Source organism: Centroberyx affinis, unplaced genomic scaffold (genome assembly GCF_046629955.1).
Source record: "Centroberyx affinis isolate AG114_WGS23_722 - 3 ecotype Tasmania unplaced genomic scaffold, CSIRO-AGI_Caff_v1 ptg004386l_1, whole genome shotgun sequence".
In the NCBI taxonomy this organism is placed as follows: Eukaryota; Metazoa; Chordata; class Actinopteri; order Beryciformes; family Berycidae; genus Centroberyx; species Centroberyx affinis.
This window is the reverse complement of record NW_027282076.1, coordinates 1-22,299: the sequence shown is the minus strand read 5'-3', so window position 1 is coordinate 22,299 and position 22,299 is coordinate 1. Positions and strand designations below refer to the sequence as shown.

General features: G+C 40.5%; 2 protein-coding genes across 3 annotated transcripts; one reads left to right on the top strand and one right to left on the bottom strand.

Moving 5' to 3' along the window:
- Positions 1-2,194: 2,194 nt before the first annotated feature.
- On the bottom strand, positions 2,195-13,423 carry ivd (isovaleryl-CoA dehydrogenase). 2 transcript variants are annotated; one of them, XM_071543850.1, is made up of 12 exons: positions 13,187-13,423; positions 11,833-11,922; positions 11,496-11,547; positions 10,731-10,900; positions 10,300-10,393; positions 8,337-8,467; positions 8,043-8,139; positions 7,679-7,772; positions 6,771-6,852; positions 6,505-6,609; positions 5,239-5,311; positions 2,195-4,183 (listed from the first exon to the last, which is right to left on the bottom strand). In XM_071543850.1, exons 1-12 carry the CDS (start codon positions 13,316-13,318, stop codon positions 4,050-4,052), a joined length of 1,254 nt encoding a protein of 417 aa, XP_071399951.1. In that variant the 5' UTR covers positions 13,319-13,423; the 3' UTR covers positions 2,195-4,049. The 2 variants fall into 2 exon arrangements, with proteins under 2 accessions (XP_071399951.1, XP_071399952.1); XM_071543851.1 differs by lacking the exon at positions 11,833-11,922.
- A 1,428-nt stretch (positions 13,424-14,851) lies between these two features.
- Positions 14,852-20,963, top strand: itpka (inositol-trisphosphate 3-kinase A). Its single transcript, XM_071543857.1, has 3 exons — positions 14,852-15,467; positions 20,488-20,587; positions 20,746-20,963. Exons 1-3 carry the CDS (start codon positions 15,051-15,053, stop codon positions 20,961-20,963), a joined length of 735 nt encoding a protein of 244 aa, XP_071399958.1. The 5' UTR covers positions 14,852-15,050.
- Positions 20,964-22,299: the final 1,336 nt, after the last annotated feature.

Sequence of the window (22,299 nt, the reverse complement as noted above, 5' to 3'; positions counted from 1 at the left end):
CTGAAAACTCACCTTTGCATACATAATGCAAGTTGTTTCTATGATTTTGGACAGTTTAGACTTCTGAACATGAACACATCTTTCCCAAAAAGATTCAAGTCTCCTTCCCAAGTCTTAAGTCTTTTTGGGAAAGGTGTGTTCATGTTGAGATTCAAGACTCTAAGTTGGGATTTCACCAAGAAACACTGTTCCCTTTTACTACTATGTGGACATGCAGGGTAATTTTCCAGACATCCAGCCACATTTTCTGTGTCTCTTGATCCTATTACAGATTCAAGGCTTGGTTCTTTGTTTTCTAGCTTTGTCAAACAGATGTTCTCATTTACTTTCATGTTCACACTCAGAGATATTAATTAACATATCCAGGATCATTAGAGTGACATATGTCAAGGTTTTAAGGTGGATTTTTCCTCAAATCCCACAAGGGAAAGATTGAATCCAATCCGTCACACACAACTTCTCAAAACCCACTGTCAGTCCAGCTACCTCAGTGTGTGTGTGTGTGTGTGAGAGAGAGAGAGCGAGAGAGAGAGAGAGAGAGAGAGAGAGAGAGAGAGAGAGAGAGAGAGAATACATTAATGTTTAAACCTGACTGAACCTGACTTATTTTCCCTTAAAGGAAAAATCCACCCTGAAACAGAACTCCCATATATTATTCAAATGAACCTGGATAGTTCAATCAATGTCTGAACGACTGTCTCCCCTCTGGCTTTTCTATAGAAGCAAGGAACTCTATTTACAGTGAACAGGAGAAAGACACACATTTTTTGTTTGTTTTGAGATTTTACACCCCAAGTGAGCTCTCTATCTTTTATTATAGCAGAAACTGAATTCTTTTAAACCAAAAATGCACCCATATAGCAGGAAAAACACACAGGCTGCTGTTCAGTCTCCCTTTACAGTCAAAGGAGCAGAGAAAGAGAGTCTTGTTCATCTGTCTCCAACATAAAACATGTCTTCCACATATTTTTAGCTGATTGTAACGCTGCTTTTGAGCTCTAACATGTCCACAGTACACTGAGTGAGATCTTCAGACACTGAAATGCCACTCTTTCACCCCCATTGAAGGGTTAAGGGAAAAGGAGCCAACTCTGAATACTGTTAATACTTCAGCCCGGTGCAGAGTGTTTTATCACAGAACAGAGCGTGACACATCGAGGAACAATATTGAGCAGTATCAAAGTCCAACCAAACAATCATCTGGACATCAATCAGCCTGAGTCAGAGTCGCTGACAGAAATGAAACAGCAGTAGATGGATTAGAGGCTATAGCTGATGATCCGTCATCTTAACAGGTGACTGTGGCAGTTTTGTGGTGAGGGACGGACGGAGGACTTTCACTTGTGCAGATTACTGAGAGGGATGAAAGGTGTCATATAAAAGTGTGAGGAGTGAGCTGTAGTAGGAGAGACAAAAATAGAGAATGATAACTTTCTGCTTAAAAAAAACACAAATTTTGAAGAATTGATGATTTTCACCTTGGGTTTTTGACATTTCACGGCACATTCTCAATGTTTTGGCTTATTTTCAGGGCAATGAAACATTTATTTACAAGCACGAGACAATGCTGATAGTCAATTACAATAGAAAACACAATAAAGACAAACTGGAGAGTTACAAGGTTGCTGCAGGACATGAACAATATTCAAGCTAGACAGTTTTACACTGTTTTTCTTATTTTTGTGTTGTGTGGGTCTTTCTGCTCTGCCATATTTTTTCCATAATATGCAATAGTCTCTCTTGTTGTAGTAGCCTTGTATTTGATGACCTATGCCTCTATCTGTTATGTTAATAACTCCTTTTAATATGCATTTAATTAAAGCACCTATTTAGATAGGGCAGAGGTGTGTTTAGTAGTAGTTTTGTGTGTTGGTGATGCAACCTACACACCAGGTATGATGGATATTTATGACACATATTGGGAAGTGTTTTTATACTTGATGAGGGATGAAGGAGCTTTAGTGTTTAAGCAAGTGTAAAAAAGCATTACTTTTTAAAGGTGGTAATAAATCAGAGCAGATAAAATTTCCTGAAATAATGTTATGCAGCGTTGACGCTTCAAATTCAGAATTCTTATACATTATGTAGGCGAAGGCCAATAATTATGCGCATTGGAAACAGCATGGTTTAGGGACATAAAATGGTGATGCTTATGGAAGGACATAAAAAATGAACACACATTCCAGTCCAGAAATGCAAAATGTATCTTTTTTTTATTCATTGCAAACAAAACAACCATATTTGATACGTACATCTACATACAGCTACAAATCAAAGTCCTTTTGAGAAGAGAAGACACACAAACCTTTAGGGGTGCTTTCTTCACTCGAACACAGATTCAGTTGGTATACAACAGCTGAATATGTTTGCTCCTAAAAACGAACAAACAAGTTTCTAATGAAAGTTCTCTACAGGAGATTAGACACTGAAATCAGCTCTCTTGCCTGACTGATCAAACACCTTTCACATTACATTCATTCATGAAAGGGAGTTGCTACACAGATCGACACCAAAGATAATTCATCTGTCCAAGTTATATACAAAAAAACACATTTACAATGAGTGATGACAAAGTAAAAAGATGTGAATACAGCGTCTTTTTTTACTTATTTGTACCCAATACAAGTGTGCATAGCTACTGCATACATCATATATCCAGGATGCCCTACTATCTTGAGAGGACAGGAGGCAGGTATATTAATCTCAAGGCTGTTTGTCTCATGATTTGGAAGCTAATAATGTAAACTGGACAGTTATTAGCCGATTAAAATGTAGCTTAGCCTTTTTTTTTTTTTTTTTAAATCATTTACTGTTCACCGATATATTAATATCACAAAAGAATAAAATGATTACCAGCACACTTTTGATGAAAATGTAACATAGATAGGATGATGTGATGTTTCAAAGGGGTCTTGGCCAGCGGCAAGGGAAAACAAAGACAATATTTAGAATTTCCTAATTTATGCTAATGTAAAAAATAATCTTCTGTCATCTGACTCTGGTTACCTTTAGTCTTCCAAGATCACAGAAACAACTTGCACTCTGTGTAAGGGTGGATTTTCTGTTTAAGGGTTGTGAGAACAGTTAGTATACAGTTAATGGGAGCTGAGGCTAGTTAAGGTTAGAGACCCAGTACTGGATCTTCTCAGGTTCGATCCCAGCAGCCGTGTGTCCTGACAAAGTGTCCTTGAGTAACACTGAACCCCTACCTGCTCACTCACTGCAAGTTGCTCTGGCCTCCATCACATCATTTGCCTTTTCTTCTTGTAAAACAATGGCAATGTAATCAAATTTCACTTGTTCTTAAACCTTTGAAATGCCAGCTGGCTGGTTGAGGGGGAAAGTGAGCGGTTGCCATCGTGGTTTTGACGCCAAAACTGTTTTGGCAGCAGTTTTGGTGCTCTTGTGGGAGTGTTCAAGACAAGATGTAGAATCAGTTTTGATCCCAGTACAGTAGCCTAAATAAACTATAAAACAAATAGTAGAGGTTTTGCAATAAAGTATATCATCCTGTACAAAGCAGCATCAGTGATTTCCAAGCTCTAATTTCATTTCATCACAAAAGAGGAAAATCTATGATGCTGCCGATTTGTAAAGTGACTGCTCAATAGTAATTTTATTGCTCAGAAAGCAGCTGGCATTTCAGCGCTTATCATGTGGCTTTTGCTGAAATTACAGTCAATTTGAAAAAGTGATAGCATATTTTGTCATCAAGGACACTTAACATATGCTAAATCTAAGATCAAAACACAGAGGAGGCAATCAGTCAGCTGGTGATCAACAGTCGGCTGTTAAAAACTAGACTGAATAACGTTTCCCTGGTTGCCTCTTTGTTTCTGCCATGTATGACTGAGAGTATATTCTATATGAATAAAGATATACACACCTACATACATACAGTATGACCCATAATGTATGAGAAGTCAGCAACATCATGACAACAGCAGCAACAAACTCATATAAGGCCCTTGGTGTGTGTGTGTGTGTGTGTGTTTCTCCTTGGCAAGCCGGTCAGTCTGTAGTGAGTGTTCGCCAATTCCCAGCTCTGCCTACTTGTACATGGAGTTGAAGGCTCGTCCAATAATGAGCCTGCGTACCTCACTTGTGCCTGCACCGATTTCGTACAGCTTGGCGTCCCGTAGGAATCGGCCCATGGGGTAGTCGTTGATGTAGCCATTCCCACCTGTTGACAAGATAAGACAGTGTGATTAAGAACGAGCTAACACAAAATCTGGGAGTGGCTGTCCCTGTGGGGGAGAAAGGAATTTCGGAATAAAGTATTAACGTTGTGTGCAAGATACATAAAATGCGCACTTGAATTGTTTAAAAGTGTGGAAATCGATGTAAAACGTGCACATTTAATAAGGTAATATATACAGCCAGTGTAACTGCACCCACGCCTTCTTGGTGTTGAGCTTGTTGACTGATTCTCTATAACGTCCATCAGGTCTGCATATCGATGATGCTAGAGCCCACTAGCTCTCAATATCCTTGTCAGTTGTTTCACACTAACAGTAACAGTAACGGGTGTTGTCAGCACGCAATGCCTTGTTTTTTACCTGAAGTTAAATTTAATCAAATCACACTTCATCAAAAGCCTCATTCAACTAAATATATCTTCATTCAACAAAATCTCAGGCTGATTACACTAGATTAACGCAATCAAGTAAAATCAACTAATTATAACAAGTGAGTAAAATCAGTTTGAAGGAGCTAAATCGAGCACACGATCTAAAAAAAAACGTGCACATTTTATTAACTTGTGGGCATGTGTTAATTTGTTTGCACAAATTTTTAAATTGTGTGCACAAGATAATGAAAATGAGGGCACCAATTAACCAAAATGAGGGACAATATGTCTCTTGTGCACTTAATTTAATCAAAACGAGGCATGAGGTCCATCTCGTGTGCACACAATATCACCTCATACCCTCTATATAATAAATTGTAGCTTCAAAATACATATATACCGTACACATTTTTTTTTATCCCCTGTGGCCACTCCTGGGATCCGTGTGCATTGTAACGAACATAAATGGAGGAAACAATTTATAACCCCTGTAAAAACATTAGTAGTATATTTAGTATTTCTAAAAAGTAATTCATATCTCTCAAACATTTTGATTGAATGAATTAGGAGGAACATGCCTTCCCTATATTGACACAACCATGGCAGTTGCCTTCAGTCTAAGTCCCTGGTGTTTTTTCATTTGAGCCACGAAGTTTCCTGGCACTTACCCAGACACTGAATGCCATCCAAAGCAACCTGAGTGGCGTTCTCAGCACAATACAGGATCACTCCAGCACAATCCTGCAATGACAACACAAGTCAATACAGCTACTGTATGCAGTGGCAAAAAAAAAGACCAGCATGGGATTTAGTCAGTACAGTGTAGAAAAAAGTAAAATAGGATGCTGACAAAGAGAGTGTCAGGTTCTTGTGGAAAGAATAGGTAATTTAAAACACAGTCGACAGGTTTCACTGATTTAAATTTAAGGCATTTTAAAACTTTGTAAGTTATAATAAATGTAATAATGTAATAAATGTAAAAACAGCCCTATACACCATTTGACACTGGCTCTTACTGTACAAAATACAACTTAACATACATGTAAAAAACATATTACAGGTCACTATTAAAGTCTTTTTAAGAACCTTGCTGACAAAATACTTCATTTCGTACTTCTTTTAGGATAGAATCATCTGTGTTTTTGAAATATTGACTGATACTTTTTCAGGTAGCAACATTTTTCCAAAATGAATAGTATTTTGGAATGAAACCCTTAAAACACAACATTTTAAGACCTCTAAAACTTATGACCTAAAGGCTTCATTAGCTCAGGAGGAGCACCTCAATAAGAGCCAGGCTCTGTGTGTGTGTGTGTGTGTGTGTGTGTGTGTGTGTGTGTGTGTGTGTTTTTGTGTAACACTTTTTGCAATGCGCAGTGCTTAGGAGAGTTAGAGTATGCGCTCTTTAGGCCGTGCAGAGCCAAGGGAAATACAGTGTGCGCTCATACACCAGGCAATATGGTAGAAGCCATAAGCATAGACAGGGTCTTTGCTGCAGCAAAGCAGTTAACGCATAAATTGCATATTTTGTTCAGAGATTCTCTTAGTTACAACACTGTGCTAACACAGCACTTTGGTGTTAACAGGTAGAGTTTTTATTTCACTTACTCCCAATAATGCATACTCCCCATCCCGAGCACCTAAAAATTGCAAGTGCACTTGTTTAACTGTATTTAAGACCTTTAATTTAATATATTTTAAGACTTTATACAGGACCTGTAGACAGCCTGTAAAACAAGAAAATTCCTGTGCACACGAACGCATCTCTTAGTGTTTCGAATTAATTGTTTAAAATTTTTTAATTGAATAGAAATAGTGCCAAGTGGATCCTTACTAATGCAATTGAGTATTTCTTTCCTACAGAAGGTACTAATCAACAAGATAAAACTTTGACAAAAGAGTAGTAAAGATAAGCGGTTGAAAAATCCCCTCACCATGGCGCTGAAGTGTCCTTTGTCACAAGCTCTGGCCACGTTGTACACATACTGCCGACAGGAGCTCAGCCTGGTGTACATGTCAGCCATCTTGCCTTGCATCAGCTGTCAAAGAGATGAATACATACAACACATTAGGAAAAGAAAAACTAATGTTTTAAGAGCTCTCATCTTCACACCTGAAACATTATCTATTAAATATATTTGTATCTATTTGACTTTAAAAACCCTACTTGCTTGCACATAGTGGGAACTGAAGTTCAAACCTGAAAGTGTCCAATCTTTTGTCCGAAAGCTTCTCTGATATGTAGGTAGGGAACAGCAAAGTCCATAACTGCCTGCATGATGCTGAAAAGTGATAATGATGTTAAATCACTTAGTGATTAAAATCTCATCTAACAGGAATTGCGACAATAGACAAAAGACAGTCAATTAATTCAAGAGAGTCCGCACACTAGAAATTGCTCCAATGGTGTTTATTACCACCACATACCACAAAATTGCAGCATGCAAAATAATTTGTCAAAGAAAGAGAATGTCTGATGTCCGTCACAGGACTATACCACAGACTGCAAAACTACACTTTCCCATTCACACCATGGGTTTTGTCTGGATTCAGTCCCCTGAATTGCTCATTTTTGTAATAATAATAATTGTAATAATAATGTTGTGTATTTTGCAATTCATGGATCTGGTGTGACCATCTTGGAGGCTGCTTTCCTTATACCTACATTAAACCATGTTCACTAAATGAATCCAACAGTGATCATGCCCCGGACCAATGATGTCTCAACTCTCCTTCTAGACCATTTCTTACCAAAAACAGTAACACAGGGTTTGCCATAAAGCTTAAGCAGGGCTTTACTCATGTAGGTACATGAAAAAGCTGCTGGGCTACAGTCCAGCCCACAAAGTCTAATCAGTGGACGTGATGCTTACACGGTCAAATTGCCTCCTTGGAGAAAACCTGAACCAGACTCATGAGGTGCAAAATTCAAAACCATAGGTATAGTTAATAAGCAAATAGGAACAAAACTGAATATGAGTGATGAAGGGGGCTAGATTCAGGCAACCAGGGGATAGTAGTGTTATGCAAAACAGCAGCCAAACATGTTACAGAAAAAGGACCCCTTGATTTAACAGAATTTCCAAGTGACTTTTGAAACTGACTTACCCAATAGGTCCTGATGAAAGTACCAGCCTCTCCAGGTCCAGGCCGCTCATCATCACATACACACCTTTGTTCAGTGGACCAAGGATGTTCTCCGCTAAAACAAACAGGGAACACTTCACATCAAAACAAAACACAGACCTACTAAATAACTGAGGAACGCAAAGTCTACACATGGATCATGCAACACACATGCAAGAGAATGAGCCACAAAAAAAAGTAGTACTGGTCCGTGGATTGTCCTACTTTACGCAGGTGCATATATGGCAGATTGTGTGCGCACACACACACACACACACACACACACACACACACACACACACACAGACACACAGACACACACACACACACACACACACACACACACCTGGGATTTTGCAGTCTTCAAAGATCAGTTCGCAGGTGTTGGATCCCCTCATGCCGAGTTTGTCCAACTTCTGTGCTGTGGAGAACCCTGGCATTCCCTACAGGACACACACACACACTCTTCTTTTACTGTTACAATTTTTATTAATCTTATAGATAACAAAAATCACAGGTGAGTCACAACCCAGAAACAGACCAAAACAGATCCTAAACCCGCCATGTGAGTCCTGAAGCAAGGGGGGTCTTAACCACAACATCACTGAGATACTGCACATCTGCACTTGATGGCACTTACCTTTTCAACAATGAAAGCTGTGATGCCTCTTTGATAGGCCTCAGGATCTGTCTTGGCGTAAACAATTAGGACATCGGCATCCGGCCCGTTTGTGATCCAGAACTTGTTGCCATTCAGAACATAGTAGTCTCCTGTAGAAAAAATACAGAAACAAAGTGGAAATTACCAGGAATGCCGGGACAAGAACAGAATTAAACAGTAGACTTATGATTTCAAATACTCTGGATCGGAGGTAAAATCCCTTACACCGTAACCTTGGATAGGCATTTACTCAGAAATGTTATTCACAGGTTTAAAAGAGAGAAGGTGTGAGTGCAGCCATGTGTCTGAGGTTATTTAATGGGCATCTTTCAGCACAATGTTTTGTCTCATGGCATCTCCAGAAGGCTTAACAATAAATTCTGTCATCCTGGAACCACCTCTGTCTCTCTGTCTAAACCAGCTTATAAACCAGCATACATCACTTCCCACTACACTATAATCAGCCTTACAATCCACAATAGCTTCAACATCAATATTTACATGGACAGCCATAAAGGGATCACGCCCTAAAGCTGATGCCACTCTTACATGTCTCACCATGTTTTCCACCTCCCTCTGTTTCAGCAGACGAACATCAAATTGATATGCTGGCTCTCTGGGGAAGCAGAAAACAGCTGTACATTTCTGTAGCTGTGGCTTTCAGGCTTCTGCTTTGATGCTGTCAGTTATCCAAAATTCTCCAAGCTGAAGAGTTATCCGACAAACATAAAGTGCTGCACGTAAAGCTTGTCCATGTTTGTTCTTCATTTTTCTTTGCCCTTCTCAAAAGCCTGGTGATTCTCTACAACACTGATTTCTTCTTTGTCACTTTCTGAAACCTTCTTCTGGTGTAATTTGTCTGCCCCCTCTCCTCATCTCTTGCTGCCTCCAAGGTGTTGTTCGTACTTTTCCTGTTCAGTGGTAATCTGAAATTCATGTTTGTATATTTCCATTCATTATTTTATGCCTTTTTTCTTTTGTTGGTTTCCTTGGTTGGCTGCCATCACAACCTGCATGCTCAGCCCACCCTCCCACCCCAGTGCAGCAGTACATTGGGATGATCCAATCCGATTTTTTGTGACCAATACAAATTGCTGATCTCATCTAAGCAGAATCAGCCCAAACTGGTACCGATATATGCAGCAATGTGGATTTACAAAACTTCTGAAACTGAACTGCACTTTACATAGGCACCACATTTTAGGAGAGTTTATTGTGTGAAGGGATGAGGCTAGAAAACGACAATGACTACAATCAGGTTTACTAACTAATGAAATGAAGAGATTCTGTGCTGAGTGAGGTCTATGCTTTAACTACATGCTCTGTGGCAGATGGAAACATCACTTTTTCTCTGTCCCTGAGCCCTCTACCAGACTATGTGATGCGCAGCCTAACCGATTCTCTTATCAGGCTATAAGAAAAACAAAAAGCTGTTATAATAGCCAATGCTATGAACATCCCAATGATTTTTACCTTAAGCCTATAAACCAGCCTTTAGCCCACACAAAGTAACAAATGCTGCAATCCCTCCTAAAGTCTTGCTTTGGCGCCAGTCTTGCTTGATGACAACACCAAGCCAAATTTCAAGTCTCTACATATACACTCCACTGCTCATACTGAAAGTCTGGCCATGCAGTATATGTGTGTTCCCTCGGAGCTGCATTCATCAAAGGAATATTTGTTGTGAGAAGGGCCAATTGCCAGCAATGTTTCTGTCAAAAACGAGTCAGTCGAGTCCTTGTGAAATTTCAAAATCAGATGAATTTGATCAGCAGCTGAATAAACAGGACATCTCTAGCAGTATTTAATGGTAGGGTAATATACTGTGGACCAACAATAAAGGTCTGTATGCATGTACAAAGACATATCTGTATACAATGTGTAATGATTTTGATATGTAGAACTAATGCAGATGAATGTATCACACTCTGTGGCGTCTCACCTTCCTTCTTGGCTCGGAGTTTCATGGACACGACATCAGAGCCAGCATTGGGTTCGCTCATGGCCAGGGCTCCTACATGCTCTCCTGTCATCAACTGGCAACAGGAAAGACCAGGGTGAGGACAGAGTGTGAAATCCATCTACCTTCTGGATTTTATTCATTTTTCAAGTAGTATATAATGAAGAGAGCGACAGAACTACAGAAGGGAGATTGTGGCAGAACTGCATGAGCCAGGATTTGAGCCGAATCAAATCTCTTATATGGTATTCCTAAGGCAAGTGTGCCCAAACAGCAGGGCAACAAAACTTTTGCTCAGTTATTCAAGCATTTGGGCTTGAAACTTGTGGAGTGTATATGTGTGTACATCAAGTAATTTCCCTTTATTATAAATGCATCATGCATGTAATTCACAAGAGGTGCTTGGTACTAACCTTGGGCATGTACTTCTCCTTTTGTTTCTCAGTGGCATGACGCACCATCTGATTGACACACAGGTTGGAGTGGGCGCCGTAACTAAGGGCAATGGCTGCTGACACCCGCGACATTTCCTCCATCACAATGACATGATCGAGGTAGCCCAAACCTGTGCCTCCATACTCCACTGAAAAAGACAGAGAGAGAGTAAACTCACTTTAAACAAGGATAGGGGTGTGCATTACATTGTTGTACACAAGCCAAAATAAACCCATGTCAATGTTAATTTGATGGCCTAATCATTACGCCCCCTAGCTTTTTTAAAGTGCATGTTCATGCAAAACTGTCAGGCATCTGATTCGTAAGCAGTGGTTAAAAACCTGTGTGAGATTTTAATGATTCAGGGATTGTCCAAACTAAATATAATTGAGGATACAGAAGCTAAAATGCAAAATAACCACACTTTGTCATTTGATAATACTCTTACTGGCAACCATGATTAATTCCTAGATTAACTATAAGACTAGTAGATTTGAACATAAGAAAATAGGATCTCCATCTTCAGTTCCCTACTGGATATTTAAAACACGATTAAATAAATTAAAAGATTATTTAAAAAGTCGATACCACTCTATGAATGACAAGAAGTACACACAAAAGTAATTTTTACAATAATCAAGCAGGCCATTTGATTCGCAAATTGCTCAGTTTCCTAATGGCTATTGTTACACATCTGCTCCTACATATAAAACAACTGCTGTTTTATCCTCTAACTGTCATACCTGGAGCAGTGAGGCCAAGGAGTCCCATCTCCCCCAAGTCTTTCCAAAAATCCTAGTGGAAAGACAATAAACCAGTTAATAATAACATAAAAAAGCTGACACTTGTCTTATTTGTGTAAAAGTACACCAAAACAGATGAAAAGCCACATTATCAGCCTTGTCTGATGGTTTGGGGTTGTTCCCCTTGGCTTGATGGTAAATTTACATGTGGGGACACACAACTCCCATATGGGACACAGAGGTGTGGATCATGTTCATTACGATGCTACCATCTGGTGAAATAGGCAACTTTATCGGCCAACTACATGCACATGTTCAAGGAACTCCATCAACTTACCCGCATTCCTGGAAATTCATTGTTCTTGTCGATCTCATCAGCATAAGGAACAAGTTTTTCCGCATAGAACTTGCGAACCGTCTGCCTAAGCTGTGCAAAAAAAATACAACATAATTTATATATTTTAAATGAACTAACTTCCATATCAAATCAGTTGTATTCAATGAATAGAGGTAGCACTTCATTTGGGTAGTCCAATGCTGATACTCAATTATCAGGTGACAAAAAGTACATTTTGAAAAGGTCAAAACTCCAGCAACACTTATAGTATATAGAACAACTTTATTGTTAGAAAAAGTACATTTTGCCCATTTACTAACAGACTATGTAACCCTAACCCTCAGATTAACTCCAACCCAGACACTGAATATCTATTGACTACTTTTCACACAATTTTATCACTTGAAACTCAGTGGACTTTTTAGTCACACTGTAGTCACTTGATACTAGGTTCAGTATCAGCATTGGACTATCCAAATAAAGATTTTACAATACAGTTAATATTTATTTCCATATTCATCCTTCAATCAATTGAAAGGCAAACTGAGATATTGATCAGCATTATCTGTGCAAGTGACAAGTGGTCTATGGACTACAAGCGGATATGCTAAATTACTACCCAAATCAATAAATAATCCACAATCATGAAAACTGTTGATTGACAGTCTGTTCCAATTTATAAATATTCAGGATTAGAGAAAAACAACTTACACCCAATCAAAACATCTATAGGAGCCCCACCTCCCTCCCTCCCTCCCTCCCTCCTCCCAGTCCTCTCTCTCGCTTGGTGCCATAAATGCACTGACCTCCTGTCACCTTGCTTATTGTGAACTTATTTCACCCTTCAGTATCTTGCAAACCAACAGTTACTTGTCTTGGCCATATAATAAATGACCAACACTGAAAGACGTGCTGTACCAAGTAGTTCAAGAAGCTAACGTTAGCTGGTTTTAGCTCATTTGTTAGCAGCGTTAGATCCCCTGAGAAAACAACACCTTTGTCATAAAGTGCAAACAACACTGATGTCGACTAGTTAGCTGTCAAGTGCGATGCCAATGTGAGATCAAACTTTGGTCAGTTAAGTTATCCACTTAGTAGTAGTTACATGGTTAACTACACACTGGCTAACAGTTAACTCTGCATCTGTTAGCTAACGTTATGTCATCACTGTCATGTGCAACACTGCGTCCTTTGACAACCTTCTGTTTGTGTCTATCAGTTGAATAGCCACACAACATTGAAACCTGACAACTCTGAACTTGGTTTGTTCACCGTCAGGACTTTAACCCAGCTGCTCATGTGCGTAGCAAGTGAACTTTTTCTTGGTTGCTAACGCGTTAGCTAGCAGGCTAACCTGTATCTGGTCCTCGGTGAGCCCGTTGACTACGTCGTCCACAGGAATAGCAGCACCGGCGCATCCTCTCCTCGCCAGCGCGGGTATGGAGATCCTGGAGCCGAGACGGAGAGCGCTTCTAACGGCAAACATTGTCTTAGTTTATCAGCTGGTGAGCTGGAGCTTTCAGACTGACCGACGGAACGAGGGGAATAAAAATAACCCAGCTGATAATGGACCAAGCTGGACCGATCCCGCTGCCCTCTAGCTGAGAGGAAGAATGAAGGAAGAGCTCTCACTCTTCTACTATTTCCGGTTACCACAAACGTCATCCAGAGTCTATTCTCAATTGATTGGCTTTAATGGAAAAGTTGCGAGATAGCCCACTGTTGCACTGTGGCTGCGGCCTCCAGTTTTTTTGTTTTTGTTTGTTTGTTTGGGGTTTTTGGGGCCAAATTATACACACGCTGAAATTATTATGGAAATCCAGAGTTTAAATTTACGTTGAATAGTTTATACTAAATACAAATAACAGCAACAACTTTGTTTCAGGTCTCTGTGGGGTAAAATTGCAGGATAGTGCATGTGCATGGGTTAACCACAGGGGTTAACGCTCACTTTTTGAGAGCGGAAGATGGGCCTTTTTTTTTTTTTAAACCAATGAGTGATTCATCTTCTGAAATGCACACGATCTTTGCTCTCGGTGCTTATATCTTCTTCTTGAGAGAGTGCACGAGCTGTCAGAAGTAAAGCTGCACATGAGCGCCACCTTCTGATGGGGAGTTGATAACTAAACTAAATGCACATTTTTGCATTTTACATATATTTAAATCAGGGATGGAAAATCACCGGTCTGCCCCTTTTCATCGAGGTTTGAATTATGGCACAATGGGCCACAGTTTCAAAGTTCACTATTGAGTTCATTGTGAACAGTGGAGAACAACAGTCTAGGGACATAATAGGAACCCCTGCCAAAAGCGTTATGTAGCCTACATATGGCACCTAACGTCTCATACACTTCAATTTTATTTTATTTTTTTTTATTTCCATGTTTTCATTATTCATATATTGGCATATACTGTACAACATCTACATCGCCCAATGGACAGGTTGCTTCTCTTCCAGTCATATAGGCAGAGTATGTGGGTGTCAGAGTCTTTTATCAGAAATATTTTTGATGTGATGTGCTGCATTCAAACCTTGCTCACATGCGTCATCTTCACGCCACAGAAGTCAGAACTGCTGTGTAGATATTTCAGTGCCGCTTGTTAACCTGTAGCTCATAGGGCCCATCAGTGTATTAGTTATACTGAGATGAGTGTTTTGTCTGTCAGATAAGTATGAGAGAGGGGTGCGAGAAAAAATGAGGAAGTAGCTAGTCTAAAACAACAGAAAAAAGTTCAACCTGCCAGTTGAATCCATTCAGTCAGGAAGCGAGAAAGGCAATGCGGAAGATGTTTAACCTTGCAGGCTTGCACACGCGCGAATGTGTAGGTATGTGCGTGCGTGTTTGTAGTGCACATGTGTTTTAGTGCGTGCGTGCATGCGTGTGTGTGTGTGTGTGTGTGTGTGTGTGTGCGTGCGTGCGTGCGTGCGTGTGTGTGTGTGCAGCCCATGGTGAACCACGTAGACGCGCGAGCCACGCCACCACTGGAGGGGTTCCCCATACAAGCAGTACGCAAAGCGCAAAGAAAACTGTCGGAGGCTTTTTGGCTGAGAAACCGCACGGCGAGGACGTGCTGCAGTTTCCTGGCTGAATATTTTCAAGATTCAAAGCGGACTGCGTTTGAACTTTTGAAAGTGAAATGACCAGATTTGACAGAGCGAGGGGAAAGTGAATTAGGACTGCGCGTGCCTCTCATCGCGCGCTCTCATCTAAAATCCGATGCCCAAAGAGAGTAGGAGGAAGACCTCCAAGGAGGCCGGGCTTTCTGGGACTGGGCTAAACGAAGGGTGCCGCTCGGAGCGCAAAGCACTCGGCAAGTCGCCCCAGATTTGTGATGAACTCATACAGAAAGCCGCGCAAGTCGCCCCTGCGTCCGCGACCGGAGCGCCGGCTGTAATGGAGGTGCGCCGGGTACCGCAGGTCACCATCACCCCGGAGGGAGGCGGCTGCTCCCGGGAGATGCAGCAGGAGGACTGGGATGATGTGGTGGACGGCGCTCTGCGGAGGAAGCTGTCCAACTCCTCCATCTCCTCCACGGGCTCCTCCGTAGTGGAGTCCGAGGATGACATACTCAGTGACAACGAGACCAAAAGCAAAGGCATTATCACTTTAGAGCATCTGGTGGACGCCGGGGATGTAAGTAAACTAGACCAGAGAGCTTTATCACTGGTTCTTCATTTTGATCAAGACTATAGGTAGACTGGAAAATGTTTTTAAAGGTGGGGTCCCCAGGGTGCCTGAGGGGGTTCCAGGGGTCCCCAGCAAATAGGAATTGTTTAATTTTACAATAATTTAATTTAGTTGCAATTATCCCAATTGCAGAATGTATAAAAGCTATTCAAATCAGGCTTCTCTCTCACCACTATTATCTCTCCTCATAAATGGTAGACAGTTAGCCTATCTAGTTATGTAATTCACTACATCAGCAGTAACAATCTTCCCATGGAGTCCCTGGGACAAAATCTTATCAAATGAAAACCACCATGAACTGCCACAGATGCTCTTGATGGTGGTTTTCATTACCCTCTCAAGACATAGTGTTTTGAAAACAAGAAACGGTGAAGCACAGCAGCACGCAAGCAGAGCAGCCTCTCTCCACTCATCAAACAACTTCCTCACAGACCACAAGACCTTTAGGAACTCTTTCACTGCAGCAGAAACAGAGAGACCATTAACACTCTTAGTACTCATGTAAAGGCTGCAGAATTATTCATTCCCGTAACCATGATTTAATCCTCAGGATGTTGTAGAGTCTTGAAACGTGCCTTAAAGTCTCCATAAGTGAACGCTCTCTACTGGAAACTCCTACAGTGAGAAATGAGTTACTTCTACATTTCTAAACTTATGTTTGTATCTGATCTGTGGTTATGTAAGTGGTCTGCAAATTTGGGAAATATTACTTGTCAGAGGTACTATATAGGCGAGATGCACATGTTCTTCTTCTCCTGTTGTTTGAGGTCATCAGACAAGCCTGGGGATCCCTGCCGGAGATCACAGACTAATCTGCAGGAAATTTGATTGTCCCCATTGAAATCACGTTAACGCTCCTTATGGTTGATGGGTGATCAAAACCTTTCACATCACCCTAATGTTACCTGGGGGTTTTATGAGCCATAGCAGACTAGAAGTGCTGTTGAAAGCTATAGTATATAAACCTGTGGTGTGGTAGTGCTACTGGAACTGCTGCTGTTGTTGACTTGACTTGTGCTTTTGTTGCACATCTTGGTGTTTATTGTAGGATATCAACAATTTAAGGGTTTGATTCCAATATGCTATATATTCATTAAGAATAAACAACTGCTACCTTCATGACTTCATATACTGAACTATCATACTCAAAAATAGAAATGTTCCCTTCTTATCGTCATTATTCTCATTCTCATCATTCTTTTATATCAGCAATCATTTTATCAAACCAGGTGTCAAATCAAACTCGTTTAGAGCTTGCTCCTCTTTCATTTTGTGACAGTTGTACTCATGCAGTTGCATGTTATAAGACAGTCAGAACAAAATACAATAGAATTATCGAATATAATTTTTTGTTTTCGAGTTTGGAAGCTAAGACTTGACCTTTAACACTGCACGGCCCTCCTTCAGCACACACACTGTAGTGTTGAAGGCTTGGCCTTTGATTCAACAGACGGCGAGGGTGGAAATTTGTTTGCCTTTAACATTCTTGCCTGATAAAGCTCTCCTTGTGATAGACAAGCCTCAGTCTTACTAAACATGTTCACATGTGCATTTACGTATTGATGTTTTGCTACGTTTTGAATCAACATATCACTCTCCACTGTTTTGCTCTTCTTCCTCTCTTCTATCTCACGCCTACTGTCTCTCACTTTATTGATATGATCTTTTACAATGTGTCTTTCTGTATCTAAATATGCTGCTGCTGCCTTGGCCAAGTCTCCCTTAAGAGATCTTTGAGGACTAACATGAATAAATAAATGTTAAATTAGAACAGAATAGAATAGAATGGAGTAAGTGCAACCATAGGGCTTTCACATTGTCTTTCCATGTGCATCGTAGGGAAGTGGAGACTGATCATAGTGAGTCACCTTGGTGAGTCTGCCCGCTGGTTAACAACAGAATCTGCTTTTTGTCCTTCTGTAGCCAAATTTGACTCCGTCTTCATGGTCTACCACTTCTCTTTGCCTTCTCCATACAAGGTCTGTAGCTGTCACTTTCTTCTAAACACACTGAGTACCCATTGCCTGTGAGGGCTCTGTAAGTGTGTGTGTGTGCGTGTGTGCGTGTGTGTGTGTGAGACAGAGAGAGAGAGAGAGACAGACAGACAGACAGTGGAATAGTTTTCAGTGTTTTCTGTGTATACCACTGTGAGTCCAGTCAGCTGAGGGTCAGAATGAAGTCTCTCTCGGACAAAAGCCCCTACAGTCCCAGACCTTTACTGGCTATTTGGGTCTTTCAGACATTGTAAGTTAAAAATGCAAATACAGTGGACATATGAGCTCTGAAAATAGCCTCTTTTATGGAAAGTTCTTGCCCCCTCAGCTCACACACACGCACACGCACACCCACACACCCACAGCACAGGCCTAGATCTCATTGTGTAATAATGTTTTTGTGGTCAATTGCCAATTTGAGCCTTGGCCTTTGACATTTCACAAACAACCACTTCAGGAAGTCAAGAGCGCTTGTGCAGTAGCTCGTACCTCAAGGTAATTCACTCTTACATGCATGTATTGTATTTAACCGAATAAATGGTTGATTCACAGTAAAGTTCTTTGATGAAAATATCACAGAGGAGAGAATAGATTCAAAACAGACGGACTGAGTAATCTATCAAGACTGAGGCTCAGCACTTAATCTTTCATCATTGCAGTGGGATGAATCTGCTAATTTTGCAGTGGTTTGCATTACATTAGCACTCCAAGCTGATGCTAGTCAGCCTCGTGTGGAATGCATTAGTTATAATGGTTGTCCAACAAAGCTTGGCTGAGTCACACTGTCATCTCCTTGTTCCCCTCAGTCATTGGAAATATTATGTTGTTGGAAACTGAAGTTCGCTTTCAGCAGTGTCTGTTTGCAGTGCTGCGACTGGCTTCCCTGACTGTTCAAATCAGCATGGTCTTCTGTCAGTCTATACACACAACAGGCGTGACATTACAGGGTTAGGTGTCTCTGACAGAGCATACACCAAGTGCATAGGGTGCTTTGGCACCAGCCAAAAAACAAGCATTGTTTATCTAAAAAATGTCTTTCTTGTAAGTCTGTGAGAGTCAAGAAAACGGAATTGATTCCTGCCTGTCACTACTTCATGCGCTTTATGCCATTTTTTGCTGAAGCAGTCAGCTGTTAACTCAAGTTTTACCTACATAGGGTGAAAACAGTATTCTTCCAAGTGTTATCAGTCTAAACTCTTGTTGTGGTTTCTGTCATCAAGGCTGGTCATGACATCGGGGTGAAAACAACAAATACATGCAGTATCAAAGCCAGATTATGTGTGAAATATAATTATTGGTCACATTTCAGTAGAGAGCTGCATGGTTATTATGTTTACATCAAAACTCAGTCTTCAGATATTAGTTTCCATTCTCTCACACCCACTGTGTAGATAAGACACCACACCTGTAAGAGAGTAAACAAGGGAGATAGGCACAAAACACCGTAGCTGTATAATCTCTAAAGTCTAAGACAATCAACATAACCACAGGATTACTCACAGCATTCCTACTCTATTTCACTCAAATTGCATTCAAATGAGTTGATAAATCTGTTGATAACATTGTTAAAATAATGATGAGTAAGTAACTTATTATCTACCCGTATTGCATGATAAGCCAATAGAGTTAATGATTTAATAAAACAAATGTTGTTTTGGCCCGCGTGGAAGTCTAACACCTACACAGCGAGATATTATGGGTAAACATTGTGGGCCAGTCAAGCCACAGTAGCAGCAAGTGGAGCGTATCACCTGACATTTCAGAGAGTCTTGGCTGGCTGCTGCTGCAGAGTTCTGCTATTTGTATGGACGGCGAACAGTAAAACAGTACATCAGGCATGATATACGGAGTGTTCTCTCACGAAGACCAGAGTCCGTGTTTCAGTTCCTGTTTCAATCAGAGCGTGCAGAATAAAACGACCCCTCACTAACTGTGAAGCATTCCCTGTCTTGGGCCTCTGAGCCTCTCACCATAGGAGAACTGATCCTTTTCCTTTCCCAGCGACCGGGAATTAGTTTAACAAAGGGAATTTTTTTTTTCCATTTTGAGAAGTATAATCATCTCAAAGGTAAAGTAAGTGGTATTTGAGATGTGGTCAAATTTCTGGGAAGGAATACAGCAGACAGTTCTGCGGCATCTCCTAAGTGTGAAGCATTTCTGTGTCTCTGTGAAACATGCAAGCTGTCACTGTGTGCGTGTGTGTGTGTGTGTGTGTGAGAGAGAGAGAGAGAGAGAGAGCGAGAGGAGAAAGTGAGAGAAAGTGAGAGAAAGAGAGCTTCGACAAACAACCGTGAACAATAACCATTTCTGCCAAAAATAGATAATTTATTCCTCAAGGATACTCTAATTTTTTTTCTTTATTCAGACTTCAATGCATAGTTTGATTTGCTGCTAGCAGTCTCAAAAACATCAGTGAAATTTAGACACTACAGATGGAGATTGAATGGGAGTCGCAGGGTCAAACACAACAAGTTCCAAAATTTGAAAGATTATTTGGCTTAAAACTTTACTCAAGTTAATTTAAGTTAACAAATTATGCATGGTTGTACCTATGACTCCCATTCATTCATTAGTGTGTCTAGATTCTAAATCCCATTCAAATATAAAAGGATATTTCCTTTATGCCTGGGATTAGGCCTGCAGCTGTAAACTCATGGTCATGATGTTGATTCGTGTTGGTTTTGGAAGACTCGCCTTGGGCTGGCAACTGTTTGTGAGTCAGTGTTGCGCCCCCCCTACACCTAGCTGGAGATGCTGAGTGGAGATGTTGAGCGGAGATATGAGGTTCCACAGAAATGGCATTTAACTGACCTAGATTGCAGGTTTCACGCAATGGAGAATCGAGGCATGTCATCAGATTTACAGTTTAGGGATGCTTATGTGAGCAGATTTACATTCAGAGTGATTATGAATTTAGTTTCTATCTGACCTCTCTGTTCTATTCTATTCTATTCTATTCTATTCTATTCTAGCAGAGCAAGCCCTGGTGGAAGTTAAAGACGATCGTCCACTGGCCCTTCGTTGCCTCCCAGAGGAGAAGACTAAACTGGGTTCAGCTTGCCGGACATAAAGGTTTGGCCTGTTTTACATGACGGATCACAATCAAAACCCCGCTATCACATATTTTTTCTGATACTCTATAGATTTCCCCGAAGGAGACATTCGATGCCAAAATGCTTGAAATCTTGAATGCTTGAAATCCAACATATTGGTCCGTGTCTCTTCTCCAGGTAATTTCAAAGCAGCAGATGAGGGAACGATTCTGAAGAAGTTCTCTGAAAACGAGATGCAGTGTTTTGAGCGGCTGAAGGGCGACGCGCTGCTGCCATACGTGCCGGATTACCACGGCGTTGTGGAAAAAGACGGAGAGTCTTTCCTCCACATGACTGACCTGCTGGGGAACTTTGACCTTCCCAGTGTCATGGACTGCAAGATGGGAGTGAGGTAAAGAAGTGAGCAGTGTTAGCAAAGCATACATCAGGCTTTGTCAGCAGAACAGTCATAAACCTCTATGCCCAATACAAATATGTAGGGAATTCTTATATGATTTATCTCTTTGCTAGGCAGTTATTCTTCAGTTTGTTTGTTTTTTAAAAGAAAAGCAAAGCCAAACACGAGTTCAAGCACTGTGGGTAATATTTGACCCTCAGAACTTACTCACAGGAATGCATTATTCCATTTGTCTTATGCACCAATCTGTTACTGCCAAATAACATATTATTTTTTATCTTGGATTTATTTATTTATTTATATTAGTTTGGACACTTTCCATTATGAAAGGAAAGCATTAGTCATTTTCCAGAAAACAAAATCACTGTTATTAATATTGAGTTGGGTGGAAATTGCAAGACCACCTGCATATTATCATTACTGTGATTCTTAATATTTTGTTGTGCACATTTTCTTCATTTTGATAGTGCCATATATGGAAATATTCAAATTTTCTTAATTTGACTGTAGTAAAAACCTAAAGAGGAAGAGCTATAAAACATGAAAATTATTTTGTCTTATGAGTAAAAAGCTATACATCTCTTATTAGATAAAATCCAATGTCTTTTAGACTTTCCTTCAACATTCATGCACAATTTCCTAATACATCATTATGTGATTTTCAAAAATATATCACTTGATGTCAACATATCAATACACTTGTGTGTAGGAAAATATTGCAATTTGATGCTATAAAGATTTTTTTTTCCTCAGTAGTGCGTAATAACACTCTTAACTTTAACTTAACACTTAACTTTTCATATGTTGTGCAAACATGAGAAATGCACATGCTAATCTTGTGTTGAAATGGATTTGATGGTAGAGACTGTAGACAGATACAGTGCTATGCTGCTTTAATGTATGTTCGCTCTACAAGGGAACACCTGTTGTAACTGCAGGCTGTAGGCTTGGCTTCCTGCCACAGCGGGCGGGGTGCCTCACTGTGTCTTGTTCGCACACACACACGCACGCACGCACGCACGCACGCACGCACGCACACATACACACACACACACACACACACACACACACAGACATGCATGCACACATGCACAAAGTTCATGCACACACATGCACACAGACACAGACATTCACAACTCAGAGCTTTATTTCCGGTTTAAACAAACAAACACACTCATAGACAGACACAAAGGCACAGACACCAACACACACACACACACACACACACAGACAAATGATTGCATTGTCTGCTCAATGTTTGTGTGTGCCTGTACTGTATATTTCTGAAGCCACACACAGACACAGACACACACACACACACACTCACACATATA